This window comes from Catharus ustulatus, chromosome 3 (genome assembly GCF_009819885.2).
Source record: "Catharus ustulatus isolate bCatUst1 chromosome 3, bCatUst1.pri.v2, whole genome shotgun sequence".
NCBI classification, from domain to species: Eukaryota; Metazoa; Chordata; class Aves; order Passeriformes; family Turdidae; genus Catharus; species Catharus ustulatus.
In genome coordinates, this window is record NC_046223.1 from 103,168,182 (window position 1) to 103,193,231 (window position 25,050).

The 25,050-nt window shown below is 41.0% G+C and overlaps 1 protein-coding gene across 6 annotated transcripts in view; it reads left to right on the top strand.

Moving 5' to 3' along the window:
* Positions 1 to 3,873: 3,873 nt before the first annotated feature.
* The window catches only part of ASAP2 (ArfGAP with SH3 domain, ankyrin repeat and PH domain 2), an 87,709-nt gene continuing 66,532 nt past the window's right edge, over positions 3,874 to 25,050 (top strand). For 4 of the 6 annotated variants that reach the window (XM_033056340.2, XM_033056344.2, XM_033056342.2 and 1 more), the window contains exons 1-2: positions 3,876 to 4,211; positions 21,663 to 21,735. In XM_033056340.2, coding sequence (XP_032912231.1) covers positions 4,086 to 4,211; positions 21,663 to 21,735 — 199 coding nt within the window. In that variant the 5' untranslated portion in view covers positions 3,876 to 4,085. Of the gene's footprint in view, positions 4,212 to 21,662; positions 21,736 to 25,050 lie in introns of all 6 variants that reach the window. The other 2 variants (XM_033056343.2, XM_033056341.2) reach the window with 2 other exon arrangements.

Here is a 25,050-nt window from a genome sequence, read left to right on the forward strand (position 1 = left end):
CAGCACCTGGTCCTCAGTTTGAGTTTTCACTTACTAGCAGTGATGCAAATAAAGATTTTGACACACAGATAAGATTTCTAAAGGCTCAAAACCAACCATACAAATAAACAGAAAGATAAGAAAATCAGTTATTTTTGAATCTGTCTTACTATTTTGAAGATCTGACATGTTTTTAACAACACTGACTGATGTAACCATTAATGCTGTTTTGAAGTCAGTGTTGGAAGAAATGTTTGTACAAATCAAGTATTCTGATTAATGGAGCTGTAGTCTGTGTGTATCCAGATTAGAAGTTTTCCAGCCATGTGTAGAGCATGAATCTTTGGAAAATATTTTCATTATTAATTTCTCTTTAGTAGAAGACCTCTGAGTGACTGGGTCAAAGAAGGTAGTGGCATGGAAGGGAAGGAGGGAAGGAAGGAAGGAAGGAGGGAGGGAAGGAAGGAAGGAAGGAAGGAAGGAAGGAAGGAAGGAAGGAAGGAAGGAAGGAAGGAAGGAAGGAAGGAAGGAAGGAAGGAAGGAAGGAAGGAAGGAAGGAAGGAAGGAAGGAAGGAAGGAAGGAAGGAAGGAAGGAAGGAAGGAAGGAAGGAAAGGTCCAAAACCAGAACAGGAGGAGCTATGGTGAGGAAGCAAGCAGGAAAACCTAGAGACAAAACAGTAGTACCCCATTCTGCACAAGCAAGCTTTGTTCACAGCTTTCTCATTATCAAAGCATTCCACTTCAATACTTATTCACAGGTTCAAAGAATGGGGTGTTGAAATTAAGTATCACTTATAAATAACTAAAGGCCAGAGCGTAGGGTTAGATGAGTCTGAGTATGACATTGGAACCAGAAAGTCTAATAATACTCTTGAATATAACAATGAAGGAGTAGAGAAGCGGGAGAATAATTTATTGAAGTGTTAGAACTATAAAAATGATGGAAGTGCTGAGAAAACAGCCTTTCAGTGAGAGACACAGGACTTGCACACACTAATGAAAGTGTTACTGCAGAGTAATGAGGTGCCATGTATCAGCTGACTCACAGTCACCACCTGGATACTCAGTCTGGGTTTGTGGCCAATGCAAAGCATCTCAAATTAACTCTGCCCTCTTTACAAGAGGGGAGTTGCTCAGTTTGGTTTATCAAGAAATAAGTTGGGAAATTATTTCATGCCTGTGTATAAGAATGCTTACAAGGAGAAAAGCCTGAGTACCAAACAGTTCCTTAACTACTGAAAAATTGGAACAATAATAGCTGTAGATGCAATTAGCTGATGTTGTAAAACACAACAGAAGGAATTCTCCAAACTGTTGAGTCTTGATATCAAGTCTAAACAACTTCAACAAAGTTTACCCAAGCACAAGTGTTTAGCTTCATAAAGAGAAGAGCTGAGGCAAATGCACAGTCAAGCAGAAAAAAGCCTCACACTTTCATTGGGACAGCAAAATTCTGAATCTGTTTAAGCTAAAGATAGAAGATCAGATACCGTAGCAATCATCTAACCTAACCTGCGGTACAAAATAGAATCTGTAGTATTCAAAAAATCATTGCATGATAGTACTGTCTGTCCTGTTTTCAGCTGGGATAGAGTTAATCTCCTTCTTCACAGCTGGCACAATTCTGTGTGGAATTTACTACGAGAATAATGTTGATGCCACACCAATCTAGTTGTTGCTAAGTAGTGTTTACTCTAAATCAAGGACTTTTTATTTTCCCATACTCTGCCTGCAAGCAGGCGCGCAAGAAGCTAGGAGGGTGCATAACTGGGACAGCTGATCTGATCAGGCCAAAAGGATATCCTGGACCAGTGAACATTATGTTCATCATGTAAACTGGGGCTGGCTGGGGGCATCAACCACTGCTTGGCGATGGGACAGGTATCAGCCAGTGGCTGGTAAGCATTGTCCTGTGTATCGCTTGTTCATCTTCAGTTTTAGTCCTTTCTCTCTCTCCTTCTCAATAAAGTTACTATTGTAATCATTATTATTATTACTATTATTATATTTGATTTTGTTTCCAATTCTAAACTGTTCTTAGCTCAGCTCAAGTTTTTTCCTTACTTTGCTATTCTCCTTTCCACTGGGCAGGCCAGCAGTGATGAGTGTCTGTGTGGTACTTTGTTGCCTTGTACTGGGCTGGAGTTAAACCATGACACCATCTCAGTTGCATATACTCCAATATCGAACTGTGGATGCAACCACTAGAGGCTGCATTATTATGTTGCAGATTTGCACTATATCTGATATAAGAGCTGCTGCAGAAAGTCAAAGTCTAGTAGAAGTTGCGTTTCAGACCACAAGATTTTCATCCCCTTTAAATATCAAAATAAATATGCCACACTGGAAGGTATGGGAGGCAGTTTAAGAATATTGGTGTTCACTAATTTTGGCTAATAGTGTGATAAGTGTTGCTTTACCATCAGCTAATGCAAAAATTAGGATGTAAGATGACAAATTTTTAGCAAGAATGAATATTTATACTCAAATATACTTACTATGTGACTTACAAATACAGACAATAAATTTAATGCATTAGTAGCAGAACAATGTATACCTTTATATGCCATAGTAACTGATCATGCATAAATATTAACAAGGAGTGGTGATTTTCATTAGAGAAAATAAAGAATTATTAGGATGGAAAAAGTATTAAGAGTTAAAAAACTGAAAGAACATGTAGATAGTCCCTGTTCATTGATCTGATTTACTACAACCAGTAAAATAAATATGGTTGACAAGCTTTATTATTTATGCTAAAGGATCTAGCAAGGATTGCAAAGGGCAGTAACATCTGGGCAGGCCTGCAGTTATTTATTTGGACATTTTACAAACGGCAGCAAAAGAGTACCTGCCTACTCATTGGAATTCCCTGAAGAGTTTTAAAACAGAGTAATAAAGAATCACTTATAGAAAGCTAATAACTGTATCACCAGAGGGGAGTGAAAGAGCCACAGGAGAGTTTCTGGGCCAAAATACAGCCTTCTGAAGCTTTCTGCAGGAATCAGCTAGAAGTCCTAAGGGCTTTGAGGCCAAAATAAACCACTGCCATATATTACATCCCTGCATTTCAATGCAAGCAGCACCATGCTTGTTCAGTGACACCTTGCCAGTGTCCCTTCTGCGGCACCAGTCACAAGTGCCACAGCTCGAGCTGAGTTTCACCCTTTTTGCCTCGAGTAATCCTTGTGGCTTTATATTGAGGAACAAAGCACCTCCTCTGATAGCTCTTATTCCTTGAGTACAGAAAAAGCTTTCTAAGAATTTAGATTTAAACGTTACTTAGCCTAAAAGTATTTTTGCACGGATCTCTCGGGAACGACAGCATTTCTCTTTAGCCGCCTCGAAACTAGACAACGAACTCGTAAAACAGATTAAACTGTTGAAACACAAATTACGAGCTGCGAGGGAAGAGAGTGTCCCTGCACCTGCGGGCAGTCCAGGAGGAGACAGTGCGGAGACCTGTCCTGTGGGCTTCAACCTGCTCCCCCTCGTACCAGGCAGGCACTGCGCCTCACCTTCCCCTGCCCTTGGGTTTTTGTTGTTAAACACTACCCGAAGCACACGGCTGGATTCGTCCTGCTTGTTGCTGGGATTACCCAGCCGGCGCCTGCCACCTCCTCTCCCCTCGGGGCTCGGGGAGGACGGGCTGAGGGAGCAGAGGGAGGGGGCCGCCATCTTCCCAGGGCGGGCGCGGGTGGCGGGTGCGCGGCGGCAGGTCCGCTCCGGGGGCTGCAGGGGGGCCGCGCGGCCGCGCCCCCGCCCCGCCAGCGTGTGAGGGAGCGAGGGAGGAGGAGGAAAGCGAGAGGGAGAAAGCGAACGGGAGGGCGGGGTGTGGCACCAGCTCCCGCGGCTGGGCGTGTGCCCGGCCCCCGGTGCTGCGTGACCGCGCGGGAGGAGCAGGAGGAGGAGTGTGGGTGCGGGGAATTTCCTTGTGTGGCGGCGGAGGAACAACACCGCTCCAGACGGCGGGGCTGCGAGGAGGGCGCTGCCGCCGCCGCCGGTTGCCGAGCGATGTGAGGGGGAGCCCCCCTGCGCCCTCCCCTCCCTGCCCCTGGAGCCGCCTGCTTTCCCCCTCCCTCCCCTCGCTCATCCCCGCCCCGCCATGCCGGACCAGATCTCCGTGTCGGAATTCGTGTCCGAGACCAATGAGGATTACAAGTCACCCACCGCCTCCAACTTCACCACCCGGATGGCCCAGTGCAGGAACACGGTGGCGGCCATCGAGGAGGTGAGCCCGGGCGGGGGGCGCGGGGCGCGCAGCCCTCTCTGGCCTGGCTGCAGAGAACAAGGCGCTACCGGCGCTGGCTCCTGCCGCTCCCTCTCCCGCCCGGCCCCGAGCAGCGCCCTCGACTGCCGCTCGGAGGAAATGGGGCTCGCCCGAGTGGAGAGGGGAAAGAAAAGGAGCGGGGGAAGGGCCGGGGCGCCGCTCCCCCAGCCCGCGGGGCTCACGCTCCGCCCGCCCCTCAGCGCACGGCGGGGCAGGGTCGCCTGCCGCCCTCAGCTGGGGGAGCCCGAGCCGTCGCTTCTCGCTCCTCCTGACGCCCGAGGAGCCCCGATCCGGGCGGTTCCGCCCGCTTGCCTCGTAACTGGGGTGTGTGTGGGGGAACTTGAACTCTGCAGTCTCCTCCGTCAGCCCCTTCCTTCACAAGACACCTGAACCGCCTTGGTGTCGCCAGCTGCCGTGTGGCTTCGGCTTCCCCTGTTTGTCCTTTCCCCGAGTGTGTGTCTGCCTGCCTGCCTCCGGGCACAGGTGGGATTTAATCCGCTTTCCAGTTCCCGCACAAAGAAATTTAAACGCACTTCCCCCGGCCATACGGTTTAAGGCAGCCTTCCCTGGGGATCCGCTCCCTCAGGGCCGTGCCCGCCCTTCGGTGTGCGGGATCCCGAGCTTCCTCTTCCCTGCCTCCTCCGGGACGGCCGGGCTGCGGGTGCCTGGCGTCAGCCGCTTTTGTCTCGTCAAGAGCCGCTGTTTCTCTGTCTTTAGAGATACTCGGAACGTGCTGTTGAATCTGATGGTGAGAGCCCACCCTGCCTCCCACGGGGGATGTCTGCCAGCACTCGGGAGACGGAGGCTCTTTTCCCTCCTGTTTCAAATCAGTGGGAAATCTGGGACAGGTCTGAACACAGTGAGAGCACATTCCACATCCCAGTCATACATGCACAATGAAAGAAGCAGCGTCTGTGTATCTTGACTCCTCTAGCAGCTTCTCTGAAGTAACTTATAGGAGGGGGGAATCTTACTTGTGCTACAGATTAATTTGCTCCATCTACCTGTTACATCAGTTCTTATAGTGTGTGTTTAGTTGATTTGTTTTGCAGTAAGCATGTATTTTAAAATGAGCCTCTTCAGCAAAAAGAATCTTGTCAGTTGTTGATGTCCCTTCTTACAAAAGAACTGCCACCAGCAATGGATTATTAACGTGTCTTAAGTGAACAAAACCCAGGTTAGGTGTTTAAACACCCTTTTCAGGATTTTCCTGTTTTGCGAGTTCCCAAAACCACTAAAGCAAGGAGTTGAATTCAAAATAATCTTGTTCCTGAGGTAATTTTCTGCCCTGCAAGCTCTTGCACTTAAATGCCTGGATTTAATTATGCATTATTAACCCGATAGTCTTAAGATCAACAGTTCTGTAACAAAGACAATGTCTTCCTGAATATTTATAGCAATGAATAATTTTAATTGCAAGGCAGAAGTGCTTAATAATTGATTAATACAAGATCGAAGTTAGTATAAGCATTTGGGTCAAAAGCAGTTTTGTGAGATTTAGAGATTTTTCTTACCATTCTGAAAAAAATTGTTTTTTTCTCTATATTGAGTTTGGTGGACTGTTGTTTGATTTTTAATGGAACTCAATCGGAACATTAAATCTTTCTTTGTATCTGTGTATTTCTGGTGTTGGATGCTGTCCACTAGCTTAGTACAAAATTGTCTTTAGTAATAATGATGCTAAAGAATGAGCCTAATGAAGTTTGCAAGGCAAGAGGTGAGAGATTGCAGAGACAGACAGTAGTAGTTAATAGTATTGATCTATTGGCACTTCTGGCAAAATATCAGCAGTTCCTGCCTGTTTGTGCTGCTGTCTGAAAACATGTGGAAATGTTTTTTCTCAGTGATTTGTCAGGAACAACAAATATATTTTCATAGTTTCAAAATGGTGGGTTGTTTTTTTTTCAGACTTAGACTTCTTTGGTTTGGAAATACTCCTTTAGCATGATGTGCCTGGTTTTTCAGGTTAAATGTGATTCTTGGATAAAAAGCTGTCTATAGATTGTGCAATAGAGAAGTCAGGGCTCAGCATTTTTTTTTTTTCCTGGCAGGCTGGGCAAGAAGTAGTTCATCAACTTGTTATGAACGAAAGCTTATTAAAGAATGCATGTAAAAATGTTCAGGGAATACAAAGAACCTGTACATTTCCAGTGGCACTGGTAGCGTGAAGCATTGGTTTCCAGAGCACACTGCTCTCTTGCAGCAGGAAGTGTAGTTCTGGCAACTGGGAAGTCTGGCTGTGTATGATTGAGGGAATGTGTTACTTTAAAGCAGTTAATAGGTGAGTTGAAACTGGCTGACTGCTGACTTTGTGTATGCATTGGTTTGAACAAACAACTGTAAGAGCTAGTTTATTAACTGAAGACACATTTGTGCTTCCCAGGATATTGTATACATTTATTAAATCAACAAATTAAGTGGTTAATACTGATACTTAGAGGATGTCTCTTTACTGCTACTCACAGAAAATCTGGTTCTGGAATGGAGTATTCAACTGCCTGCATGAAGCCAGCTCTAGCCTCCCAAATCTGGTGGTCCTTTGGGAGCTGGGAAGGCAGTGCAGGAGCACAGGACGGGGAGGCTGCTGTCATTTGTTAGCCTGAGCTCAAAACACAAACACAGATATGTTTTCACATCCCACTGTGATGTCTTTTGCACTTAACATTGCTGGCTGCTAGTTTTGTAATGCTGTCTTTGTTAATTAACAGGTATCTAATAGTGTCTTAAAAGTTTCATTAATGAAACTTTCTGTGGTGGAGTAGAAGAGACTTGTTAAGTGAGGAAATCAGTAAAATGTTGAACAATTAAAAGTGTATAATTTATCTTTATATCTTTGTGGGCAGTGGAGTTGTCTCAAATCTGAACTTGGATTAACTGTCCTCTGTCAGTTTCACAATATAGTTGATCCTTAGTATCAGTTGAAAGTATTTTCAGTTTTACTGTTTTATGGGATTGTATACACTGATTACATACCATGGATCATGGCTTTTGAGATCACCTGAAACACCTGCATTGCAGTTTGGGAGCTGGTGCCTGTTCAAACACTTGCAGAGAGAGCATCTGATTCTTTGCTTAATCTGTATCTTTGCTCTCAGTAGTGGAAAAGGGATTAGGAAAGGCGTGCATGTGGAACACAAAGTGATTTCAAAGGAAAAGGAATAATATAATTTATGCATTGTTCTCAGATTAGGGTGTTGTTTAGCAAAATGTTGGGAATATTTAGCTTCTTCTGAAACAAAATTGTTAGTGAGCAATATGTCATAGGCCCTTACAGTTTACTGTTTAATCTTTACATATGTGATAGTGACTAAGATTAAATAAGTTTTAATTGATAGAGTGCAGAGCATGGTCACATGATTGGGGGAGGGGTTGCTTGAAATCAGTAATCTGGTCTGATGACTGCAACCTTTTAAATTGTCTGTTTCTATTAAAGGTCGCAGGATCTAAAAATTTGTGGTGACCATTCTTAAACTATGAATGCTTAAAAATCTGTTTTCAGTACTGCTGTTACTTAGAACAGATGCTTCTCTCTTTTATACACTGTAAGTTAAATAAAATAGCCCCTAAATTGTAATGAAACCTGAAAAGTGGTTCTAGTAACTGTGATAATTTTAACAATTTTTAGAAATTAGTTTAAAGGGTAATTGAATGACTAGAATCTAATTGTGTCACTTTGTTTTTGAAGCATGAGTCAAGTTTTACAATAAAAAGTGGAAGTGAAGCCCATGTTTCTGTTCTGACTGTTTAAATCGGGCCCAGTGCTGGACCAAGTAAGTAGGAGTGAGAGCAGTTTTGCAGGCTAATATGTAAACAGAGAGTAGCAGACAGTCTCTGTGCTGAGGACATTTCCATCTAAGTCAGGGTTGAGGGCCAAAATTTATCCACCTTCTTAAACTTAATTGCATGCCCAGATTTCCCTATGAAGGGAGGAGAATGGAAACATTGAGCTAAGTTCAATAGGTTACTGGAACACCTCCACTTGCCACTGGGATAAACGTGTTCTAAAAAGTAGAGAGGGCAAACGTGGGGGAAATACATAAAAGTGTACAACTAAAAGAAACAGTATAGTGGTACCAAAGATGGTTTAATTCTCTGGATAGAAATGGATTTCAATTGCTTATAGTCTGTTTAAAAACCACTCTCGAGGAATTTTTTGTAAAAGCTGAGGTATTAATGTGAAAGGCATAACTTGTAATTTCAGGTCTCCACTTGTCTTTGTTTTGTAGGTCCCATTCCATGATGATTATAACTCAATAATTCTGTTATTTAAAATATTTTAAATTTTTTTTCCTCTTTAAAAGATTTTTTTAAAAATTGCCACTCCTACAAATGCAACATGTCATTTCTGTATCAAATCCTTTGCTTCCTCACTGTCATTTATAATGCAATTTTCAATCAGAAATGGCAACATCTTCTTGCCACCTAAGGCAGTCCACAGTTTTCAGCTGGCTTGAAGTGGTGTAAGGGATCAATGTTTATTGAATTTAATTCCCTCTGTATGGTACAATTCTGTAATATTCTCTCCTGCATTTTGGTTCTGCAAAGCTAACAAGGGGGAGGTGTAATAGCAGCATGGTAGGGTGGGGGAATGTGAGTCTGGATACATGGATACACCTGTATATTTACTTTTTGCTTGCTACATTTATAGGACTGGATTCTGTTTTCCTGTAGTTGATGATTGTGCCTTGAATTTCAAAGTTACATGAAGAAGGTGTTTCTGTATAACTTGAGAATCAACAGGAAGTGTCATATACTGCAGTGCATTTTGAGAAATACACTATGGTTTCATGTGTATTTCTTTTTAATAAAATATATCTTTATTCCCACTATAGCATGCCCTTTAGTAGAACATATTTGCACACTTTTCTTACCTCATTACTAAATACACTTCCATAAATGCGGGTTGTTTAAAACTTTTTTTGTGTTCCACTTCTGCTTCCTTTCTGGAATCATGATTCTCTGTCATCAGCATCCAAAGGGGTTTCTGGAAAAGTCATTATAACACAAAAGGCATGATGATTTCAAAAGGAGTGTGGGAATTGTTTTCTTTTTGAGAGGAATATAGAAGATGAAAATTGCATAAATGCAGGAGCGAAGCTGTATGTCTTCAGCTGGAGCTTAGTGCATATTTTCAAATAGGCAGTTAAACCTTAAACCTTTAATGTTAACATGCAGTCAGTTAAAACACTGTAAAAGCATAAGAAAAGGTTTCTGTTCACCTTACCTTAGTGCATTTGATGATGAATCTGCTTCAGCATTTACCAAATGCTTCCGTTCCTCCTAGGAGGATGAATGAAAAATATAGATTTATAAAGAAGGAGATAAATCTTTCTGAAGTATTTTGCTAATTGTGGGGTTTGTGTTTTTAGTTTTCCATAATGTTGCTGTATTTTTCAGAACTATCTTATCTGAATCTAGTGTACTTTGTGCCGATGATAGAAGAGGGTAATGTAGAAAGTGGCTACTTCTACTTAGATTTAACCCCCCTTCACTTCCTCTTCTTATCTTCATGTTGTTCTCTAGATACCATAATATGCAGCAATATTAGGTAAAGGTGAAGCCTTTATTTTGAAAGGCATTGCAAAGTCACAGGACAAAAACCTAATCCCTTCTTCCAAGTTGATACAGTCCACATGTCAAGTTGATCTGGCTGATGAATGTAAGTGGAGAAATGCAAGAAAAATTGATGCACCTCCAGTGTAGTTTGTTAGTAGCTGAACCACTGTGAAGTGCTTTCTTTTTATTCACATTCATTGGAGTAGTGGTTATTAAACACTTAATTAAACTCTTAAAGCTATTATTTCTTTATAATTTCCATCTTCCATATGTGTGAGTATGTGTATGTATTACATGAAGCCATTCCCTGTGTAAGCTCCAGCACTGCACCTTCTGAGCCTCACTCTTGACAGCCCATACAATGTCTGCCCCAGTTTCCCACAAACAACCTTTCCACTTAAAGCTCCACAAAAGTTGGGTCTAGCGTTGTTTAGGCGGACTCTTCCCTCTGTTGTCTTGGGTATCAAGTTTCTCCATGCTTTTGAAATGTTTACAGTCTCTTATGTTTCTTAGTTTTTTGAAACTCCTTTGTTACAGCCATTATTGGTGCTTTGTCCTACCTCTGTGGAGGTGCCTGCCTTGGCCCAGCCCTGTCCAAGGTACTGGAGCAATGGCTGGAGGTTAGGTGGGCTTCATGCTAAGATGAAATGCCTCTCATGGATGGGCCAATGGCAAAAGCTTTCATTGTTCTCAGCCCTTGCTGTCTCCAAATAAATCTTATATTCTTTGTGAAGTTGCTAGAGAGGGAAGAAGTCATGTTATGGTCAGGCATCTGTCATGGCAAACCAAGATGCTGGCTTTTATACCAGAGGGAGACAGAAGCTGGAGGGGCTAATATGAGAATTGCTGGTTTAAAGAAGGAGTCAAGTTGTGGAAACAAGTGAAGTGTTAGTTGAATAGTAGGGGCTGAATTAATTGTGTACTATGTATGTGTATATATATATATATATATCTGGAAGAAGTCATTAGATTGAGTTCTGGTGAGGTTGATAGAACTAAAGAGTTCATGTACTAAAGTCTGAAAAATGTTCATTAAATATCTCAGGTACGGGGAAAACAATGAGAAAATTTACAGACGTGAAACACCCCAGGAAGAATATCACAAATTATCTGAGCCTGTCAGACATGTGAAGAAAAAGATAGGTATTCAGAGGAAAGTTTTGTATTAAAGAATATGTGTAAAGATAAAAGACAAATTTGCAAAGGTCAAGTTTCTTTAGGAGTGACAGGAGGCAGTAACAAAAAACACTCTTAAGCACATAGAATTGCAAGGAGAAAAAGAAGACATAATTTGCAGTTAGAATGTAGTAGTATTAAAGATAATGTAGGTATTGCCAAATCTAAACAAGTGCTTTGCTGCAGTTTTTGAGCTCAAATTGTAGGAGAAGGTAGAATGGATGGCAAGAGTAGAGATGCAAGTGAGCAAGACAATTAACAAAATTGTGAACAAGGAGGTTTGAATTAAAAATAAATTGAGATATTGAGTTATCCAGAAGCAGAAGTACTGTGATAGCATATGAGGAATTGAAGGGTCAGGAATTGCCATTTGGGGAGAAGCATTAAGGAGGGGATGAGGAAATGCATAAAAAGTCTGAGGAAGTTCAGAGGAATTGGAATTGCCAGGAACTGCAAAGGAAGAGGGAGTGTGGCAGTGTTCACACAGGAAACAGGATGAAAACACAGGCCTGAAAATGTGGAGGCAGTGCTAATGTGAAAAGGATCAGTGTAGAAAGGAGGCAAGCAGGAATATAGGGAAAGGGTAGTGGTGGAGGACAGGGAATAATGGTGATAGCTGTATCCTACTGTGTAGTTTAGGAGGGGAAGAAGAGTTCTGATTGTTCCCCAGAAAATGATATGTGATTCTAAGAATTATTCAGACCTTATGAAATATTATACAAATCTCAACTTTATTTGGAAAGAGAAAATAATTTACCTTACAGGGGAGAATTTACTGATGGAGGAACTGGAGGAACTGTTGTAACTGAATAGGCTTTTTCTTACGAGCAATGGTGCTTTGCAGGAAATTGGCTTGGGTGGTGTGATTCAGTACTTTTCATCTCAAGTATTTGTTTTCAAGTGAGTAGGTGTTGGACAGAATTTGAAAAATTTGCTTCTTTGTTCGTGTGAACTCTGCTTCACAGAAATATTTACTATGTAAGTGACATACTGTGCAGTGAAGTGTATTTCTTTGGAGTGTATTCTTTAAGAGGTGGCTGTAAAAGTTAACATGAAAGAAGCTAGAGTATAAATTCAAGCATCTAACCTGTTAAACCAAGAGGAAATAGAGAACTGAGAGAGAAGGCTGAAACTCTGCTCCTTGTTGTCTTGGAGCAGTGTGGTGTTCACAACCATCTGTTGTTTGTGGACCCCTCAGCTAGCCCTGATTAAAGATCAGATTATCAATGTAGTTGTAGCCTGAAATCTATAATTCTGTCTAGGCTTTATGCTAAGTATGCATGTAGATACAACAAAACAGCTGAAGTGATTAGAGCTGAACAAACTACTTTCGCATTCCTGAAGGCTTTGTACTACATCTAAAAAGCATATAGGAAGGGAAAATGGTAGTGAAGGGTACTGGATGTTCTTACAGATTTGATCATGTTTTATAATTTCTCTTTATTGTTAAAGATTTCTTCCCTAGAATATGCAATTTCAAGGAAACTTAGACTGTATTCTAGGGAAGTCAATTCAGAAACAAATGCATTTAGTAATCATTTAAAGCCCCTTCAATCAAACAGGATTACTGTTTGGCAACTGCAATAGGAGTAGAAATTTCCTTAGCATTTGAAAACACATAACCCCTGCTCCGTAAAACATGCAGTCTGGAGTTCTGCAGAGCACGTATTTTTAATAATTTGTTTATTTTCCAGCACTGTAGGTGTGTGTTACACAATAATAGAAAAAATGCCAGCAGAGTCCTCCTACGCTCCTACATTTGTAGATTCAGATATTAATTGTGCTGATGAGAATAGCGCTGAAGAAGCAATGAAGTAGTAAATCTTTTGTAAGCTGCGTTTTTTTTGGTTTCATTCTTCTGCTTAGTTCACTCTCTTCTGTTACTTAAATGGTCTGGATGTAGATGACAAACTTTTCATGTAAGTATTTCCAACCCAGTCTGTTCTAGGGATGGAGTGGTCACGTTTGCCAGTGCCTTCTCTGTCCCCCAGGCCATATGGATGTGGCACTGCTGTAAGGACACAGGGTGCTTGGTTACATATAGATTCAGGCGTTTGTCTCTTCTGCTTCCATCAGTTAGTTCAGTAGCTCTTTCCTATTCATTTAAGAACAGAAGTTCTGATTGATCTTCTGATACTTCTGTGTTCTAAATTGGTTCAATTTTAAATGCAGATGTTCTTTGTCTTAGGTAACAGTTGTGTGAGACTTTACCTTCCTAATGCTTCATTGATGATACGGGGAAGTACCATCTGTTGCATTTGATAGATGCCTTCAATGACATGAACTCCTTCATTATTTTGGTGAAGTCCACTCTGGGGATAAAGCTTTTATTTTTGCATCAATATTATGTAAATGAGTATTGTATATCTACTGTTTGGTACATTAATAATTGTGTTAAGTTATACTTACAGCTGCTGAAATTCTGGTAGAATTTAACACCATTGCTTTCAAGATTGTAGCAGTGTCTTGTGAATTCTGTGTTGAGCACCTAAAATGAATGGCAGTTCAGATGCATTGTTTTCTTTAAGTGTGTTGATACTGAGACCATGTAGAGATTTTCGAAGGTATAGTGAATTACAGAGAAGTTGGAGTGAAAATCACAGGCTGGAAGCCACTGTAGAACAGAAATAATTTTATAATGTTTCAAGAGAAAATAAGTTGTATCATTTGACACTGGCTGTTATGTGTAACAATATACTATTATAGGTAGATGATGTTAATAAATTTCTACCCTGATAATAGAGAGATGATTCCAATGAGCTGCTTTACCTCTGGTGAACCTTGTTTTGACAGCTGGTTCTGTATGTCCCTAGGAATAGTTGGTTCATTTGAGGTGATTTGTCTTGCTCTCCTGAAGTGCCCTCTAGATACTTCTGCCATTGTTTGGTGGGAATATGGTGTCCTAAGAGTTTCAGGTGTGTCATAAACTAGATAGAGTTTGTGTGCCTTGTAGTCCCTTTCAGAATGGACACCTCGTATGTGTTTGCCAGTGATGTTTGTGACACCGATTTATTATTTATTTAAGGAGCTCTCAGAGGCCTGTTAAGACTGAAGTTTGATTTTGCTATGTTGCTGTAGACTCTTTTCTAGACTAGTTTCTTGTCCCTAAAATTATTGGATACCTAAAGAAGAAAAAGTCAAGTGAGTGTTGGATGGGAAGGGATGGATCAGTTTATGGCATCCTGCTGATCTGTGCACACACTGCAAAAGTTTTCATTTTTAGCATAGAGTAAGTACATCATTCAGAGGGGGAAATGTAACTTCAGTTTTTCATTGCTTTATAGAGACTGTAACACGAGTGTCTGGCTGGTTCAAGTAGAGGTTTTGAAGACTACATATACCAAATTACACCACTAATATGGGAACTGTTTTGGAAAATGTTTTGATTTGTTAATTGCTTGCATAAATACCAAAAATTCTATTTTCAGAAAGCTTATCACATGCAGAATAAAAGGGCATTATGTTTTGCAAAGATTAATTTTTGTTGCCTCTGATGATGTCCAAAAAGATTTAATACTGGGGAAAAGAGTTACTGAATTAAAAAAATCTGCAAAAGGAAAATCCCATCAACCAGCTCATCGTAATGCTGTTGAATGATACAGGGTGAGGATCAGCCTCTTCAACAGCTGGACTCCAAACCATGAATGCCTTTGATGGATGCTGACAGCAGACAGAAATGCAAAAACATGAAGATAGAAAAAAGTCTCTTGCAGGGTGAGGACCAGAGAATTTGACATGGGTAAAAGGTTGCTAAATCTTACTCATCCATTTAAGACAATCATCACTGGAACTTTAATCCTGTTGCCTATGTTACTTTATTTTACATGGTGATATATCTTAGGATGTTGAAACTTGTAATATTAAATAAATGGAGATGGATATCAGGAATTGCCTACTGCAACTGAAAAAAACATACAGCAATTAAATATTAAATAAGGGAATTTTATTTACACACCCTCTGTTTATAAATGAGCACCTGTAGAGAATAAGTTCATTATCTATTACATTGCTTATGAGATCTGTATTTAAAGTCCAGTCATCTTGTCTTTGAAAGCAGATAGCTGCAGTGTAGGAGAAGGAAAAAATATTTCTCAGTGTAAAAATTGGTTAATGCAGGAGGTGGATGTGTTCTGGAGAAAAAGTTGGCATAAGCAGCTTTCATTCTTTCTCTAAGCATGAGATTTTATTTCACAAAAATGCTTGATGTCTGTTTCCCAGGGAGGTATCTGTCGCATTTCTAACTTTTGTGGTGAGCGAAGCCTGTGGAAATCAATTAATACACAGATACAGCACCTGCTTTGTTTAGCGTGAAACAGTCTCATTTAGTGACCTGTATTAATGATGTAACATTTTCTATCTCTGAACCTCTGATTTGGGATTTCTCTTCTGATAGAAGTAGTCTCTTAGAGAATTCTGGTTTTTAGGCAGCCCTTCTTTGTTTTAATAAATGCATTGTACAAAGTCATCATGCTGAGGTCTGGTTTTATACACAACATAGAGCAGTTCCAAACTCTCGCATCATTTACCTTTGCAGCAGAATTACCTTGCACTTTCAAGTATTAATTTCCCAAAGCACAGTGGTATTACTTTTTTCCACTGTGCATATCCATAGCTCAAGAGTTTACTGCATTCTTCTGCCAAATGCACCAGTGCTTGTTTAAAAAGAGTGCCTTGGCATTAGGCCCACAAGAACCATGAGCTCAGATGCTGGAGAAATAATGCTTTCGTGGAAAGGGACCTTTCAGAGATGCTTCTGCCATAAACTAGATCCTTTTTTTGTGGATTTGTCTCTGAACCTTCAGTCTCTTTAGCTGACAGGTCTTGCACCGAAGAGCTCATTTATACAAATTAACCATTGTAGCTACTGCAGTTTTTCACATACATACTCCAAGGAAAGTAATTGCCCCAAATTAAAGTTTTGTTTTAAATTAATGTTGTTCTAGGGTACATCGAGAAGCTACAATGCCTTGCTCCAGACTATGCCTGTAAGGGCTTTTTTCCACCCTTTGTATCTGTCCCTCTCTTAATGTGCAAGGTGATCAGTGGAAGGAAACTGGAGAGGATTTAGAAAAGAAACTAATACATTGAAGTAGGAAATGACATAACAGTAGGAGAATGGAAAGAGGATTCTGGAGAGGGATAACATAATTTAGGAAGTTTTTTTACCATCCTCTGTAACAGAAAAGTGGATTGAAGCCAGTGTTGTTGACAGTTCATTTCTAGTAGAAAAATAACAAACTGAGACAGAATGTCTGTGGATATCTCTGATCTTTTGAGTCAGCAAGGATTAATTACAGCAAATATCAGATTGCCTGTGAAGATACACCAGAAAAGCCTAACTATTGTGCTTTCTGAATACAAGTATTAAAAACTTGCTGTTGTTAATTTTAAAACAAGACCAGTCCAGTGAGGCACAAGAGCCTTGTCTTGTTCTCTACAATAACTACTTGATTGCCTCTCTTTTCCTCAACTGACCAAGTTTCTTCCTGTACCCTTTTGTTTTGGGGAAGGATGTTCCTATATGTGTTCAGCATCTGCAGCGGTCTCTGGCATTATTACTTATTTTGAAATACTGGAGTGTATGAAGTGCAGGATTTATGACTGTTGAGTAGCCTGATGTTTAAAAGCAAATTGCTAAAATTAAGAGTAAGATCTGATTTTATTTTAAAGAAATAAATGTTAAGATGACTATGTGTAGTAGGTCAAATATCAGTGTGTTAGTATTTTTTTGGTATATTTGTCAGTTAGATGTACAATATAGGGAAGAACAAATAGGTTCCTGGCTCCAGGATGCTTTTTCAAATGACATGAGGATTTATTTCCCAAAATTTTGTTACTGCTTTAGCAGGTGCTTCCAAACATTTGTTGCTGTTGTTCCAATGGACTCTATTGTACAAATTGGCAATCTTGAAACTTTCCTCAAATTCAGATCCAGTGGTATGAATACTTTCAGCAAAACCCCATCCAAATAGCTGAAAATGTGAAATAGTTGCTTTTACACTTTCCAAAAGGAAGCTGCTGTGGGTAAGAAGGAAGGACTGTGTTCAAGATTTTGAACTGTTTTAAATGCAAAATAAAGATGATGGCCGACTCCTTCCTCTTTCTCTGTCACTACTTCCCATAGTATGCTCTCAGTCCCTTGTCTGGAATAAGAAAACTTGGGCTTCACGTTTCTCTTGAGAATAGCCTGTTGGGCTATGTAGTGTTTGTGGCTGTGAGTATCTCAGTCTGTTTTTAAACTCATTACTGGAAACTGGGAGATTATCCTGGGGAAGGATGTGTACGTGCTTTTCCTTGTTTGCTACTCTGAACATCTGCTGTTGGCTGCTCCTGATAGAGGATATCAGGTTAAATGCAGTGTTGATCTAATCCAGTATGGCTATTTTTCTATTGCTTCACAGATAATGAATTATTTTCTGGGCCACAAAGAAGAAAGACACTAGTGTGAGGACACTTGTATAAGATAAAGACCCAGACTTCTGTTGTTAGTTTGGCACAAAAGATTTTTAATGAACCACTAGAGCCTGGAGACTCTCCACTTATGTTGCTACTGCCCCAGTTTTCCCCACACCCTTTGGCTCTGTAAAAGTTGCCAAAATCATCTCTGGGACGTTCAGTTTCTGAATTTGTCTTCATCTTTTTTTCCTCCCTCAGTTAGATATGCTGATAATAGAACAGTTTTTTCTCCTTTCTCCACTGAAAAGAGCAAATAACACATTCGTCTTTTGTGCCAACCATCTATATTGCACAGATCTATTTAGACAATATAGATTTGGGGATTGATGCTAATATTTTTCTTCTGTGGGGTTTTTTTTTTTTTTTTTTGGCGGGGGGAAGCAGTGCAACTAGATGTTTGAAAATTGTATATCCTGGTGGGCTTAGAACTTTCTGTGCAATGTGTAACAGACTTAAACAGAACTATTATAATTATTATTATATTTATTTATTTATTTATTTATTTATTTAGATTGAGGCATGCAGAATAGGACGTAGAATAACATTTCAGGGTGTTCCAGTAATCTCAGACTGATTTCTTCCTGGTAAAATGGATTTGGTTCTAATTAGTTGACACATTTTACTGCTCAAAGTAGAAACATTTGAAGCAGCAAAAATGGAAATTGGCCTTTGGCAAGTGAAACTGGACCTTGTTCCTACATGTGGAAAAAGACTTTGCTACTTATCGCTGGTAGCTTGAGTTCTCTGTCTTGTGTTCCTTTGAATTTCTGCATTTGATTTCTATATGCTTATTTCCTTCCCTAGTATACTTCTGACTAAAAAGTAATTTACCTTAAAAATGGTTTCATCAGATTACCATCAGAAATCACGTGAAAGTAAATGAACAGAAGACATAAATACTGTATTTGGAAAAAAAGATTGCACAGGCAGGGACACACTCAAGAAAGTCACTTTCAAGTTTCTGTTTCAGTTCACGAGCATAACACCACTTCCACAATAACGTGACTTCTTATGTACTGTAGAGATTTTTTCCCCCCCCCTTAAGTCAAAGCTATATTTACTATTTTTAACAATAGAGAGGTAGAGTGCTCATCAGTAGAAGCGGAGTGGGATTATGAAAATTATTTATACAGCCTCATAGACTAAGTTGTGCTGAAACAGATGCTAAAATAAGCAGTCTTACAATAGAGTTTTTTGAGGCAAAACTAGAAACATTACATGAGAGGACACAATGATCCCACCATGGTCACTTTTCTTCTTCAGGAGTTTACTGGTCATTTTAAGTGAATAAAAAGAAATCCTAGTATATGCAACATCTGAAGCCATTTTAAAATTCCCTGCTTCTGAAACTACTGAGAATGCACCAAGAAGTTGAATTAGGCTGCATTTTGGTGCATGTGTGTGTATTGGTGTAGTGTGTGTATATTTATGTCATAAACACAAGCTTAGAAATATGAACTACAATGTAGCTACGGTTGGATTTAAACTGATTTCCCAGTGTTAAGATGTGGACAAAGAAAAGGACAAGGAAATATGAGGAACAACTCTGAAGACAAGGAGCTGACATTTTCAAGTTTTATCCTGAAATGACTCCTTTGAAACTTTAGATGTGAATAAACACCAATGCAGTTCAATTAAACAAAGGCAAAGTCCTCCTCTCTATTTTTTGGTCTGTAAGCAAGACTGAAATACAGTATTAAAGATGCAAAGCTTTTCAGTATTTTGCCCATTAGTTGTAGGCACGCATAGGCACTCTTAAATGTCACACATATGAGAACATTGTGCCACGGAAGGGAGGAATAGACAAAACCTCCTAGAAGAGCAAGTGTAGTTTTCTTACCACAGTTGGAAACATAGTAATTGTATTTCATAAATGTATCCAGGTCCCTCTTCAAATGGCTAGATATTTTTTATCCTTTGTTTCCTTTTGGAAAGCTTTCCAGAACTGATTTTTTCCCCCCAATTTCTAGTCACTGTTTGTTGAGGTTCAGGTACAGCTTTGCACTGACACAGATGAAAAGAAAGGCAGGGGATGGAGAGAGGACCCAAGAAAGCCTGACCTGTACAGTTTAGACACATTAAGCTTTTAGGTTTTGCTTGTAATGTTGTCCTTGGTACTGTCAGTGGGGTATTTTCCTCAGTATCCTTAGGTTTGAATTTTTTGTGGACTAGCTACCTGAAATGGGTTGATGCTTGAGTTGTCACTGGTGTATTGTGGCATTATCTGCCATTTCTGTTGAACTCTGATTATGCTGTGCCTTGTGGATTTGTTCCTCTGCTGCCTTATCCTGGTGAAAGTGGAAATTGGTTGAGAGACATTTCAAACCAAAATTATGACTTTAGTTGAGGAAGAGGATTTGAGGTTTTTTCCTTACTGGGAGTTTGTGCTTTCTGACTGAGGCAGTCCTGGGCCGGTGGATTTTATGAATCCATAGATCTGTTTGGTCCCTGACCACAGTAATATAATTAATCCCATGCATTTATCCTTCAAACATTTCTCTTCCTTGAGAATTACCTCCCCCAAACTAAGGTAGTGATTTAGTATTTAGTATTTTCTCTGCACACACAAATCTAAGGCTTAGCTGAGAATTGAATTTGTAAGTTTGAAGTCTCCGACTGTCAGCCTTCTCTTTGGACTGTTGCTTGTATTGCTTGTAGTTGGAGACATTCCTTTCACTTGGATTCCAAGAGGGTGATTGCCCTTTGATGCAGTCATCAATTAAATCATTCCTCTGTAGTCAGCTGATCAGAGGGTGCTTTTCTGAGTTTTTTTTTAGAAATCATACAATGGGGGATTTCACTTCATGTACTCCCATCCAAACAGGTGACTAATCTAGCCTTGGAGATCACACTAGATACAGGCTTGTTGTAATAGATGGAAATCAAATTGCCAAAGAGGGTGAACAGATCTGGCATGACTTGTACGGGCCTGCTTAGATTGTTTTATTTTCCCCTTCCTCTGTGCTTCAGAACTGCAGGTGAAAAGGCCTCTGCACTTCTCCTGCTAATATGTTTCAGATATGGACTATAAAGATGCTGGAGGTAATGCCCCAATGGATGCAGCAGTACCATGACACTGTAATCATTAATGTTAAGGCATTGTCTAAATTGGTTGGTTTCCATGGAATGCTGTGAAGATTTTGTTCAGCTATTTGTGGTCTAAATAGATTCAGTTTAAGAATACTCCCAGAATCGGGGGGCTTAATAGTTCTTTTTGCATACACTCTGTTAAAATAATTGGATAGACTCCTGGGGGCCGACTTTTCTGCATTTTGTCTCTTACACAAATGATTAACAATAAAACAATGGTAGGTCAGATGTTTAGCTGCTGCAATTCATTGAAATGTTTTGAATGAAAACTGGAACTAATTTGGTGGGTTTCTTTGCTTTATCATGTATCATGCTAAGCAGCTCTTGGCATAATACAATTTGTAGTGTTCAGTATTGTTCTTCAGTAGGATCTAAAGACACCACCATCTCTGAAACATATTTTCAAGTTTCACAACTTTTTTTCTTTTTTCTTTTTTTTTTTTTTTTTTTTAATTAATTTGTATAACCATAATTCTGCTTCTCCCTTCTGGAACAATTCTACATTTTTGAGTCTGCTCATATTTCACTTCAGTAAGCAAAATGGTTGCCTGCTTTTACTTCTTTCTTTGAAACAAATTGATTAAAGTGCTTGAGCATTCTGGACAAGATTTAAACTTGAATTTTATATAGTATTGAGAAAAGCTTAGCCTAGTGTTAAACTGTGTGAAAGATACTTGAGAGATATGCAATTTATTTTGCTTAGCACAGCAGTTAGAAAGTTCATATGATTGAGAATGCAATTAACTAAATTATCCAGGAAAAGTGAAATTAAATTCCGTTTTCAGTATTCCGCCTAAGGAAGTGATATTGCTCGTTTCTTCAGCAATGTCAGAACATATGATGGGTGAAAACTGTTTTAAGCTTCTTTAATAATTTAGTGTGGAAAGATGATACTGTGTAAATTGTTTCCTGTTGAGTTTACATGATGCTGATCACCAGCCAAAGATGGAGGAGGTGTTTTTTTGGGCAAGGGGACAGAATAGGTTGTATGGATGGGGGTGGAAGCAAATGGCAAGTAATTTATTAATTATGGAAATAAAGTTAACTATGCAATAGTTGTAATTACAGCAGGTTTCAGGGCAGAAATTTGCCAAAGGACAACCCACTATTACATTTTTCTCCTTTTTTTTTTAGGCTCTGGATGTCGACCGAACTGTTCTCTATAAAATGAAGAAATCTGTCAAAGCCATAAACTTATCTGGTCTGGGTAAGTACATAATTAGTTTATACTGGTGAAATTGTAAGATTTAAGCAGTCAGATGTCATATTGAATCAGAAAGAGTTATATGAGTAACTCTGAGAAGAGAAATACGTGCATTTTAAATGGCAGTCTTGAACTAGCTGTTTGATCATGACCTCAGTAAGGATGAGATGTTGTGGGATAGCTAATCCTCTCTTACTGCCATACTGGTACCAAGTGGTGAAGTTCTGCTCTCCTCTTTCCACCGGCTGTGGGCTAACTGCTCCTTCTGTCACACCTGCTGCTTTGCAGGTCCCTAGATGAGTTTTTAAGCTTGTATAAAGCTGCATGTGCAGTGAGATCAACTTAATTGGGATTAGATGACTGCCTGAAGTGGTAAGGCCATGTGTATCATCAAGAGATGAGGGTGTGGAGGGTGAAATTACTCTTTGGCAGCAATAAGAAGCTACATTGGCTCTACTGCTGTGTGAAACCTCAGTCTCCCTGGTGGCTTCCACTTATGTATGTTGAGAGCTTCATGACAAGATGGAACTGATGAGCTGCAACTTTTTATTGTCATGATATAAAAAAATCAGATGATTTTCTTACAGTGCTGTATAAAATACAAAGAACTATTGCTGCATGCATTTTTAAATGTGTGCAAATCTCTTAGAGCTGTGTACATCTATCTCCTTTAAAAAAAATAACAAGCTTTTGTTTTTTGTGGATCAGCAGCATTTTGTGAATAAGAAACAGCATTTGTTTTTATGGATAAGAAATGGCATTTGGTTGGCTTTTGTTCTCACTGTGCAGTTCATAGCAATTATAGCTAACAAAACCTATATTAAATGCAAAATAGATAGGCCTGTCAACCTTGGAGAGCCACCAATATCTGACAGAACTTGTGGCCATGTTGGTGTTCAGACAAGGTTAGAACAAGGACTACTGTTGTGGTATAATTCATCTCAGCTAATTGAAAGGAAGTTCCTTGTTGAATGTAATAAAGCTGTTATCTTTGGATTGTGAAGGATCTAGTTTAAGATTCATTAGGAATCTTTTGTTTCATTGATTTGGCATGCTTTCTTCTCTTTCTTGCTTGGCTGGGGTTTTTTTGGCAGTTGATTTTAAAAAAAAATATTATTCTAATGTGCTAGACTGTGCTTCATAATCAGAGTACCTGTTAGAACATTATAGCAAATCACTAGTCTTTGCATAAAATCAGTACCTTGCCCACATTTTAAATTTGTGCTGCCCACCCAATTTTTACAAGAAAGTTTTGGAGGCATTTATCTTCCACCAGCAGAAACATCACTAATCGAGCCACTTGTCAGCCTCTGGGGGTTCCTTTTGACAAAACAAACCCCACGGTCCTACGCTCATAAGGGCATAGTGGCTGGATTTTAACATAGATTCCCTAAATGGTTAATGTACAGTAAATTCACGAATACAAGCCGCACTGAGTATAAGCTGCATCTCTGAGTGTTGGCAAACATTTCGGTTTTTGTCCATAGATAAGCCGCACCCGAATATAAGCCGCTTTGTCGCTCGCAGCGAGGACCCGCGTGCAATTAGTAACAGAACCGCGGGAGGGCGGGGTTTACTGGCTGAGCTAAGGCTGTGCAGGCTCAGCCCGCTAGGGGCTGCTGACGGGGCCAGGTGGCCCAGCACGGTGCTGCAGCTCGGGGCCGGCCGCCGCTGCCACTGGGCTCGGTCACCCCGGGTCGGTGCTGCCCCGCGGTGGCAGGCAGGGACGAAGCTTCCCCCGCTCCTATGGCAGCGGCGGCGGGTGGGGAGGGAGCTTTCCCGCGCCCATGGCGCCGGCGGCGGGCAGGGACAGAGTTTCCCCACTCCTGCCGCGGCAATGGCGGCGAGTGGGGACAAAGCACCCCGTCGGCTCCCCGAGCCGCGGCAATGGCTGCGCGGGGCTCCCGTCGGCTCCCTGGGCCACAGCAATGGCTTGCGCGGGGCTCCTGTCGGCTCCCCGAGCCGCAGCAATGGCGGCGCGCGCTTCCCCCCCCCCCCGGGCCGCAGCAATGGCAGCACGCGCTTCCCCCCCCCCTCCCTGGGCTGCAGCAATGGCAGCGCGGGGCTCCCGTCGGCTCCCCGAGCCGCAGCAATGGCGGCGCGTGCTGCCCCCCCCCTCCCCGGGCCGCGGCAATGGCGGCGCGGGCTTCCCCCCCCCTCCCCGGGCCGCAGTAGGGGCGGCCCGGGTCCCCCCTCTCCTCCCCGGGCCGCGGCAATGGCGGCGCCGGGCCCCCCCCCGTCTCTCCCCTGGGCTGTGGCAGAGGAGGAAAGAGAGCTCTCCCACCTCTCTCCCCGCCCCCCGTGCTGCCTACAGGGAGCCAGGCTCCACCCGCGGTGCAACAGAGTAGCGATTTGTAACAATTGCAAAATGCCGACTTCGCAGCTGCTCGGCTCAGCACTCTGGCAGGCACTTCTGAGGTTGTATTAGCCGCACCTGATTATTAGCCGCATTTCCGGTTTAGGAGCAAAATCTTAGTCAAATTGGTGCGGCTTGTATTCGTGAAATTACTGTATATGTTTTGTCTTTCTTTTTTAATGTGAGAGTTTACAAACTGTTATTAAGGATTACATAGTGACTCCCAATTTGTACCTAGCTTGGGTTCTTACTTAAAGAAAGCCTCTAAACTCTCAAAACTGGATCAAGTTCTTTTTGGTATATTTCAAACCTTTTGTTTGTAGAGAAACTTTCAAAATTTGTCAGGAAAAAACATAGGACAAGAGGAGTATTTTGGAGGATTCCATGGGAAAATTAGATTTTTGTGTTCTTCAGAAGCACTTGGGGAGTACCAGCTCAGCTAATAGTACTGCTGCAGTAAACTACCATCAGCATTCTGGGGAATGTCTCAGAATGCAGAACAGTCCCTAGGATGCTGGGGATGCCATGTGGAATGGATGCTGTGCTTGTTTCCTTAGGTAAAAGTCAGCATGGCTCAGCTATTGGTTGCACATTACACTTAATGGTAGCAGTCTTTTCACCTTGCTTTCATGCAGGGGGCAGCTTTCTCTTTTTGCTGTAGCAACTGCGGCCTGACCTCTCACCTGGGTTCACATAAGCTAAGCTGGGTGCAGGAAGCAGCAGGAATGCAGAAGGCAGTGTAGTGAAATAATTCACCTTAGTGGGTAGATCTGAGATCTAAAGGAGCTGTGATCTGCCACATCCTTGTTTTTGCTGCCTGTGCCAGTTCATTGAAAGCTGGTTAAAGCGTATATATGTCACACAATATAGTTAGTTGAATATTCTACAGCAAAAATTTTGGTAAGTGCTCAGCCCTTGCTGTTGATGCTGAGGAAAATAAGTAACTTTCAGTGCTAGTATTC